The following is a 10,012-nucleotide window of genomic DNA, read 5'->3' on the forward strand; positions in this document are numbered from 1 at the left end:
TTCTGCCACTGTTTTGAAAAAAATAATAATAAAAGTGCTATGAGCAACGCATAAAATAAATCCAGAAGGCCATGATCATCAGAAAACGCATTAACAAATAGACATACCTTCGCATTTTGTCATGTAATGGAATAAAACCTAACCACAAGACATGAAATTCCACCAGATATTAAATTATGCAGAATCCCCCCCCCAATCCTTCGTGATTCTCGCGAGGACACCGAGTTCCGAGTCTGAATTCCGGGGGGGTGAAAATTCCAGGGGGGAGGACCCAATCGAATTACGCAAAAGATCTTGAAAACAGCAAACATGGCCACATTGGACATTAAAGTGAAGCGAGCTAATAAGATCTACCATGCTGAGGTAATTTCAATATGTGAATATATATATTGAATCATGTGGCATTGTTCTTAGTAGTAAATTTTGGTATTTGCTGGTTTTGACAAGTTTGACCTGAATTGACCATAGGAGGGGAAGAGGGGGTAGATCTGTAGACAGTTCCCTGGTTTCTACAGTGCTTGGAAATTGATACAAGAGGTTTTAAAATGTTGATATTTTACTTTATATATTTTCAGCAGGGACATAAGAATGTAGAATCCCATTGTGTGTACATGTAATTTTATTCTATAAAATATTAAAAATTCTGAAATTTTCAAACAACCTCATTGTTGAAATCCTTTTCTTCCAGGAAAAAGTTCAAGGTGTAATTATTGTTCAAAGCAAGACAGACCTTTCTCACAATGGGATCAGTTTGGTAATGGATGGGATTGTGAACCTACAGCTGAGTGCGAAGAGTGTTGGGGTTTTTGAGGCATTTTACAACTCAATCAAGCCAATCACCTTGGTTAATCAAACAGTGGAGATACAGAAAGCAGGAAAATTATACCATTCCCTTAGTTATATATTTTGTTGTGTATTTTGTTTGTGTTATTTGTTTGTTAATTAGCATTCAGATTGTCTGTATGAATATATATATATATATATATATATATATATATATATTAATATATATATATATAAAACAAGTAAAAGACACGGTTTTCTGTGGTTTATAGCATACAGTTCTGTTTCGTACAGGACTAGCCTGCACTCCTCATAGCACTGAGGAGTGCAGGCTAGTCCTGTACGAAACAGAACTGTATGCTATAAACCACAGAAAACCGTGTCTTTTACTTGTTTTATTTCGCTCTACTTAACGGTATTGAGCACTCTGGGTACGCTAATAGAACTCTTCTATTTATATTTATATATATATATATATATATATATATATATATATATATATATATATATATATATCATGCATATGTCATGAGGCACATCAACCACTGTGCCTCATAATGTGTTTCTTTCAAAAGATTTAAATGACCTGTATATTTTTCTGACTCTCCACGCCTGCTGGAAAGACAGAATTGCCCTTTGAGATTCCACTAACAGGCAAGATGAACAAACAGTTATATGAAACTTACCATGGAGTCTTTGTTAACATTCAGGTGTGTTTTGTTTTCACACAAATTTCCATGCCAACAAAAACCTCCATCTGACTAAAATGATATGTTCACAGCAAAGTGGATTCTACCAGATAATAGATGCACAACCAATCTGATTGTTTGTTGCATACTTCAACATTTCAAATAGATAAATATGATATATTTTGTCCTGTTAGTATACAGGGTGTATCAGAAAAAACTAAAAGATTTTAAAATGTCCAGAAAACTATCATTTTATCAAAATATCTCAAAAATATATTTACGTTTAAGTATTTTAGCATCTCCTGGCTTATCTAACAGTAAAAGCTATCAGAAAAATTAACCGTAAAAAAGCGGGAAAACGGTTTGTAAAAGCCTCATTTTTAACCGCTTGCGCAAAGAAAATGAGAGGTTCAAAATCCAAGTTCATTTAAGGAGATGAAAGTTTGGACTCTTTTGTGAAATGTATTAAAATTTTAGGAAATTTGATAAACATTAAGTCCGCCGTGAAACGTTTCAAAATTGGACTTTTTTCCGTTTACTCCGCTCTCGCGTAACCTTTTTTCATGCAAGAATGATTACATGCATGAGTGGTGGTTCGAATGACGTACTTACAATCCTATTGTTATACCTCCTTACATTGATGCTGTATCTAATAATGCTATTGTTAAAAATAAAATACACAAAAACGTCAAACAGTACACAATTGCAAACAAGAGCAGAGTTTAAAAAATTTGTTGTTAGTTCTCAACATGTCCTCCATTTCTTTGCACGCAAACTTCTGCCCTACTTTTGCATTCTCCAGGTGTAATTACCAGAACTCTTTGTTAAATAAAACAATGAAACAAGAGTATTCATTGTTAGTTATGCTTAAGTACGTCATTCGAACCATCACTCATGCATGTAATCATTCTTGCATGAAAAAAGATTACGCGAGAGCGGAGTAAACGGAAAAAAGTCCAATTTTGAAACGTTTCACGGCGGACTTAATGTTTATCAAATTTCCTGAAATTTTAATACATTGCACAAAAGAGTCCAAACTTTCATCTCTTTAAATGAACTTGGATTTTGAACCTCTCATTTTCTTTGCGCAAGCGGTTAAAAATGAGGCTTTTACAAACCGTTCTCCCGCTTTTTTAGGTTAATTTTTCTGATAGCTTTTACTGTTAGATAAGCCAGAAGATGCTAAAATACTTAGACGTAAGTATATTTTTGAGATATTTTGATAAAATGATAGTTTTTTTAATATTTTAAAATCTTCCAGTTTTTTCTGATACACCCTGTATATTATATAATTTTTTATTAGTACTCTCTTCGCTGTGAAATGAAACGTCCAATGTTGAGTAAAGATCTAATGGCTACCTGTGAATTTATTGTGGAGTATACAAAGGTACATATTATCCTCTAGTCACAATGATTTGCAATCACTACCTCACTTCGAGGAAAGTCAATGAAACACCATGACCTGACATGTAATACAATTCAAGCTTTTCAATTTGATATATTTTATTATTTAATTCATTTTACTAATTATTTTTCTAATGCTCTGACTTTATGCATATATCTTGTTTTCTCTTCAGAGTAATTCTCCAAAGCAAGCAGCAGCAAAACAACTAGAGTTCAAAATTACACCTGATTCACTTGAAAATGTTAAGGTGGTATGTCTGTTACAACAATTATGAAGCAAATGTCAATTTTCATGTAAAACTGTAGTGGTGACAATGGGGAGTCAAACAACAATTTCTGGAGTTTGAGGTTGAAAATAAGCTTACAGCATGCTTCAGATTAGGCTTGACCTTTTTGTACATTAAATCAGCGTTGTACACCAGCGGCAAGCATTTTTAGTTAAAAGACAAGCATTTCTAATAAATAATTGTTTTTCTAACTTAGAAAACAAAAGTTCCCTCATTTTTGATAAAAGGAAAGTTGGATTCAACTTCTTGCTGTATTACAAAACCTTTCACAGGCGAGGTAAGTGGAGTTACTCATTACTGTTCATTGCACATCCTCGAATCTGCAGATAAAGTAGCTATTCCATTTAGTATCTATGATTCATACCTGCCAATAGGTGATTTAAAGATGCACCAAGGGTCGCTGAAATTTTTCCTTAGTAACTCAGTTACATTCTTTTTGTACTTTAAATTCAACCTTTCTCGAACATAGGGAAATTTTACCTGGGTGGTACTCCCATACCCAAATTGTTTTGAAAGTAACATACTGTTGGCGTTGTTATACCGTGTAAAAATTGAGATGCGCTGCAGTTTCAATTCACTTGCGTTTTCTCAGATTTACGAAGTAACCTGTGATTTCCACCTCTACTCTGCAATATCACGCCTATTATTTTTTCCTTAGCGACAGAGCTATAGTATAAGTCCTTTTACCCGAAGTTCCCCTTGACCTTTTACCTTTCCGCTGTGTTTGTGCATGATACTTTTTTTGATCGAAATGCTTCTGTATTTACAGGTGACCGTTGTAAACTCAGAATTACCAATTAAATCAATCGAGTTGCAGTTAGTTAGAGTTGAAACATGCGGTAAGTAGTGAGCATTATATTGTAGTCACGACACGAATGCGTTGAAAAACGCTTTTCTGTCATTTATGATGTAATTTTTGAAATCGATTATTTGCTCCTATTTTATCCAGTTTATTTTCGTCTTTGCAACAGGTTGTGCTGAAGGATATTCAAAAGACGGTATTTCGTCCTATATTTAATAAATTTATGCAGTTTTGTAAGTTCCATGAGTTCCACTAGCTCTATGCATATTTCATTTCTAAGTATGCTATAAGGATTTTGATTATACGTCGCAGAAGATTTTTCAAGAGGTTTTAAAAATGGCCAAAATTTAGGCTTTGAAGTCGGGGTAAAAGTTCACACATCGAAATGAATGCGAAATGAAAGTTCATTTCTCGTTTAACATTTATAATCTAAATTTATTATTATAAACTAAATTTATCATTTTTTAATCTCTATATATGTAGCTACGGAAATTCAGAACATTCAGGTAAAGACGATGACATGTATGTATTTTCGTAGACGATTGAAGATTCATAATTATGACATTTTTTGTTAATTTCCAGGTCGGGGAAGGAAATGTGTGTACGAAACTTCCTCTTCCAATTTATATGGTGTTTCCAAGATTATTTACTTGCCCTTCTTTGGCTACACCAAACTTCAAAGTTGGTGAGTATTTGGTAGATACGTACAGCGGGCTGTCAACTACATGCACGTTCCTGCATGCCCGCGAACTATGCTCATTGTAATGTTTTATCGTCTAATTCCATATCTGCATGTTTATATACTTTCGTAATTTCGTATTCGTAATGTTATCTTGAATGACCGTAGTGTTTAAGTAATTAAGTTTATAACCTCATATCTAACTTGCATTTCAGAATTTGAAGTGAATGTCGTCGTGGTATTTAATGATGATTATTTAATTACTGAAAACTTCCCAATTACTTTAACAAGGTTTTAATGTGAAAGAAAATTGTACATATATGCGAATTAATTTACAGTCAGTGAAATTTATATAACAGCAAGGCTCTGATTTCACTTTCACTACTGTTACTTAGCTCTAACTTTCGCTGACTTACTGCGCTGTGATTGGTCAATCTGACAAAGTTAAGGCATTTGATTGGTTTATGTTTGCTTTAAATGCTTTAAAGGTTTTAAAGTAGAGAAAATAAAATCTGAACCTTGATGACAGTTTAACGATATGGGCTGAAAGCTCGTCAGTTACAATTTCCAACGAAATGGAGATAATGTCATAATCGATCATCGCTTCCTACCTGATTTCCAGTTGCATTCATTCGTACGTCTGAAATAAAAAAAAAATGTAACGAGAAAAGTTATCGGTATAAAATAGAGAAACGGTAATTGTATATTTTTATAATGAAAAGAATCATTAATTGTGAAAAGAATATTACGATAATTTTTAACATGCAGTCAGAACATGTCGTATTCATGATAATCCAAGAATGCAAGAAGAAACGATAGTAGTTTCTTGAAATTGGTAAACGCACATTCTAAACAGGGATATTATAAAGCCTGTAAATGTTTAGATAAAATACTAAAATTTTTAAAAATATACCTCTCCGGCAAAATCTATAGAGCGGAAATCCATTCAGAACATAGGCTGAGATGGCAACCAAATAGAGTCCCCTATACTCTATACTTATGTGGGAGAGGGCACACCCGCACATTCACGGTGCCATCGGTACTATGTTGGGCCCTTTTGCCCTGGGATAATTACATTGAAATTAGCCGCCTCATCCACTGCCTTTAGAAGTAATGGAATGAATGAAACACGATCTCTAGGGCTGTTCCCCTGACGACCTTCTTCGCTTAGGGGCGGTACTGTAAGGGGCAATGCTGAGTGCTGTCTTCCTCAACTGGGGTACAGAAAGAAGATGTGGGAGAGAAAGGTGTGGTTTCGATTATCCCTCTCTAGGCCGCACTTCTACGACTGCTCGTTCGCACTTTCCATTACAGTGCTTACACAGTTTTCCATCTAAGAGAATCTAAGAGTGTTCTAAAATTCTAGTTATGTCGCCATAGAGACGTACGTACAAACGTTTCATCCCCCTGCAAACACTAACATTCAAAATGGCGGTTACTTTAGAACACTAATTCAGTCTGATTGATGCATACAGCAAGAATAATTTCTACATTTCCCATTTATTGGCGGTAATACTTTATAAGTATGAAGGTAAGAAGATGGCATTAAACTATTTTGTGTAAAGGACGGACAACACTTGATCGTTCGAGCTCTGAAGGCATGGACATTAATAATTTAACTGTATAAAAGTTGCAGGTACCGCACTCTACCGTATCTATGTTACATGAGTCTCGTGTTTTTTTTGTCATACGTAATTGGCTGCAGTAAAGTGTGTATTTTATCGTCTTAACCTTGCTATAATCCTAAAAATTCTGTACGAAAAAGTAATTATACAGTTTGTTTTAACACATAAAGCGTATCTTGACAACCAAGACATCAACGGATCTTTTAATAACAGATTAGCATTTTTGAAATGCTTTGTTAGAATTCTCCCGAGCTGCATTCACGACATGGAGGTATATTATTAATTAAAACACAGATGTTTAGAACATTGAATCCAGGAGATGTTAGCCTGTTACGTACTATAGACAAAGTTGTAAAATTATGTGAAATATGTGATTATTCATAAAAATATGCAGAGGTTTATAACCACAGGTCACAGGATGAATAATTTTATGTGACTGTTTAGTTGTTAGACTGAAAGTGATGACAACATCAAGAAGCACAATGCTAGTCTTTTATAACGTCTGTTACTACAATATTTATGCTTACTGCCTGTCCATAATTAATATACTATGCTGGCAATATTTATCCTCTAACAACCAGAATATTTGGTGTTTAGATGCATTTGATGTATTCATTGTGATTTTACTATAATGCACCTTTACACTTGCAATGTTTGCTATAATTAAGACATTCCAAATTTTCTTTAATAGGTGTGAACTACTGAATAAGTTACGGGCTGGATTTCTTGCCTTGTTGCTGCTAGTAACATGATTATCTGGGCCTGGGATATTTCTTATTTCACTATATATATGTCTCTCATCAAATTCTTCTTTTTAAGAGAGTTTAGTGTGCCAGAAAGAGTCCATGGTGGTGGTTTTATAAAATATGAATGGCAAAATAAACAGGGAAATTATCTTGCTACGGCTGGGTAGGCAACTTTCTCCTTGATAAAAAATCTACTTTATTATTAGTACTATAAGAAAGTTATAACACCATATGTACTGTATCTGTTATGGTTTTTATCACGTACTAATGGGTCATCAAAATTGTAAAGTTTGAAAATTCTCAAAAACAGTAACCATGGTCAATAGATAAACATGAGCAGCACTTTGATACCTTTCTCCTTAATTTTTATTTGACCTAATATCCTTAAAGTATACAGCAGCATTCCTTCATAGATCCTTTGTTCAACTTGTGCAGGTGACTAAATTTTGTATTTATTAATTTAACTTTTTTAGTGCAAATCGATCTGTCATCATAGATCGCCATGGAGAGTTAGTTGATGAAATAAACTTGCCTGGGTAGGGTTTGATATGTATATACAAACTGTTTACTACTAATTTCTGCAGCTGATTCTTATCTGATTTATGTACCTTTCCTCTAGGTTATGTACTGGTTTAGCATGGGATAAAGAAGGAGATACATTGGGGATAATACATGATAATAAATCTGGTAAAAATATATCATGTCAGATGCATACTATTTCATAACTTTCATTATATGGTTCTAGATGGGTTAAAATGCTCAGTCTGTTCCTGGTTGGGGAAAACATGGTACAGAAAGCCTATGAAAGATTGTTCCAGATCCCTTTTAGCCTCAATCAGCTCGGAGAATAGCTATTTAACTTGAAATGTTGCTTGTATAGACAAGGAAGCTCATTAGGAAACCTTTTGACATATTACTCACCTTCTGCCCGTTCCTGCATGTACCACACATGTGTCCTTTGTTTCAGTGTAAATTTAATTTATGATTGTGTTTATTAAGTGTAATTTATTTATGGGATGCAAACTCAAGAAAAGTTAACCAACTGGAAAGTGGCCTAAGGTAGATTACGTGACAATTATTTTGACTTTCCTAATTTTAGGTTTGACCTGATCATTTCAGGTTAATGCTTATCACTGTTATAAATACAAATTATTGTTTAAAAATGTTTCAATGTTATTACAACGTCACTTAGATTTTTTCATCATTTACAAAACAACACGCTCTCTGGACATGTGTCTACTACTTTCCAAAATGACTTGTCAACTCCTTGGTTTAAGTGTAAAGTATTTTTTATGCAATTAGGGATACTCTAACGTTCCTCGCCTGGTCGATGGTTGGAGGTCAGCTTGGTATTGGTATGTAAATTCTAGCGTATGTTTGGATTCAGGTCATGTATTCATTTTTTCAACCAGCAGCTATGTGATCTCCATTATAGGGTCTCTCAAAGGCAATCTCTTAATCATAACCACAAACATCAAGGTACTTGAAATAACAAGTGTTACATACATTATTAAAATAAATATGCAAACATTTCCCAGCAGAAGTCACCTATATAGACCTAGGTCAAACATCGCACTTCCCAGGAAGAATAGATAATTAGACATTTCAGCCTAATATCCATTGTTTTCAATACATTCGGCGGACAAAGTGACTTTTCAACCTAGCTAGACATCATAATTAAGTAAGTAAACTTGGCTATGTGCACATGGTAACGTTTTCGAGCGTTTCACATTCGTTTCATCCCAAAACGTAGGCATACTTTCTTCGATCGTTTGGACAGAGCGTCTAAACAATAAAACGGAAATTTTTTTTTGAAAACGCTCGAAAACGACGCTCATGTGCACATAGGCGGACATAGACTGCCTTACTGTCAATATACTGTTACTATACCATGATACATTTGAAAGATATTACAATTTGTATTGAGTCACTATTGACTCATTTCTACGTTCAAGATATTTCCATGCAAAGTTTCGTCTTAAGAATTTCATCGCCGTTCATTTATTATTTAGGAAAGTTCCCATTCTTGGTAAACATACAAAAAAAATCGTCGCGGGAGCTTGGAATACTGAGGTACCGTGTGCATGATACTGTTCAGCCTCGTCTGAGGTACGATGCATGGATACCGTTATATTAAACCAGGGTCAAATTTAAACCAGGTTCAAGGATTCATTTTTCATTTTAATTTACGAATTTTCGAGTCATTGTTCAGAGGGCAAGCAAATACAGTAAAATTGACAGAAATTTAATCCGAATTTGCCCTGGCTCCCCAAGAGCATGATTTCTGACCCTGTAGTTTTATGCGATAAAGTTAATCCACGGGTTAATCCAAATATCTACTAAAACAATATGTAGAATTTGCTGGCTTGGGTTCAGAAGACAAGTCTTTAACAATCTCTAATACTGATGGTGATACTGTTCGACAGGTGAGAGCAACGAAAACATGCAGTTCAAAGAATACGTCAATGTACATATACTTCTTTTAATCGTAATACTTCGCACATATTTCTAATTTTAGACATCTTTGAGGTCAGATCCCTCTTCAATACAGTTCTCAGAAATGAAAACAGACGAAAGAATTCGAATGGTGAAAACGGTATAAAAATTCTCAGTTTAAGAATCGTCGTGTGTGATAAAGAAAGTGCTGCCGGTGGAGAAAAATACAGTAGGCGTAATCTTTCTCTATCTTGGATATAGGTCAGCGCCATTGTTGGCAAGAAAACATTGTTTCTTTTCAATATTCATGATCCAGACAATCCCATTAGCTCGCTTTCAGGTCTATATTTCATATTCTCCTTTGCTTTCATTTCGTTTCTTTACCGAGGTTCGAACATTCAAGCATACCATACGATAATTTTTAACCTCCAGGCAAGTGGAAATATTGCAACTAACAAATGGTAAGTTGTCGACCTTATTACATCCATGTATTTTGAAATTCATCTCAATAATAATGGACTGTTTTTCCTGATGCCTGATCTACTGCCTGACTTAGGTTCG

The 10,012-nt window shown here is 34.4% G+C and overlaps 2 protein-coding genes across 3 annotated transcripts; both read left to right on the top strand.

The window, feature by feature from the left end:
• The first annotated feature begins 275 nt into the window (after positions 1-275).
• On the top strand, positions 276-5,060 carry LOC114538931 (Down syndrome critical region protein 3-like). 2 transcript variants are annotated; one of them, XM_028559770.1, is made up of 11 exons: positions 276-363; positions 689-882; positions 1,394-1,493; positions 2,776-2,859; positions 3,050-3,127; positions 3,360-3,440; positions 3,933-4,002; positions 4,135-4,161; positions 4,449-4,471; positions 4,548-4,650; positions 4,860-5,060. In XM_028559770.1, the coding sequence occupies exons 1-11, from the start codon at positions 310-312 to the stop codon at positions 4,940-4,942; spliced, it is 897 nt and encodes a 298-aa protein (XP_028415571.1). In that variant the 5' UTR covers positions 276-309; the 3' UTR covers positions 4,943-5,060. The 2 variants fall into 2 exon arrangements, with proteins under 2 accessions (XP_028415571.1, XP_028415572.1); XM_028559771.1 differs by having other exon boundaries at positions 3,050-3,124.
• A 2,456-nt stretch (positions 5,061-7,516) lies between these two features.
• LOC114538935 (WD repeat-containing protein 19-like) lies at positions 7,517-8,997 on the top strand (the record flags this gene model as incomplete). Its single annotated transcript, XM_028559773.1, has 6 exons — positions 7,517-7,551; positions 7,635-7,702; positions 8,014-8,074; positions 8,318-8,370; positions 8,451-8,494; positions 8,971-8,997. Coding segments are annotated over 6 exons (288 nt in total), but the record flags the coding sequence as incomplete, so codon positions are not given.
• Between the last annotated feature and the right edge of the window lie 1,015 nt (positions 8,998-10,012).

Source organism: Dendronephthya gigantea, unplaced genomic scaffold (genome assembly GCF_004324835.1).
Source record: "Dendronephthya gigantea isolate DGI-Jeju-01 unplaced genomic scaffold, DenGig_1.0 000191F, whole genome shotgun sequence".
Classification (NCBI taxonomy): domain Eukaryota; kingdom Metazoa; phylum Cnidaria; class Anthozoa; order Malacalcyonacea; family Nephtheidae; genus Dendronephthya; species Dendronephthya gigantea.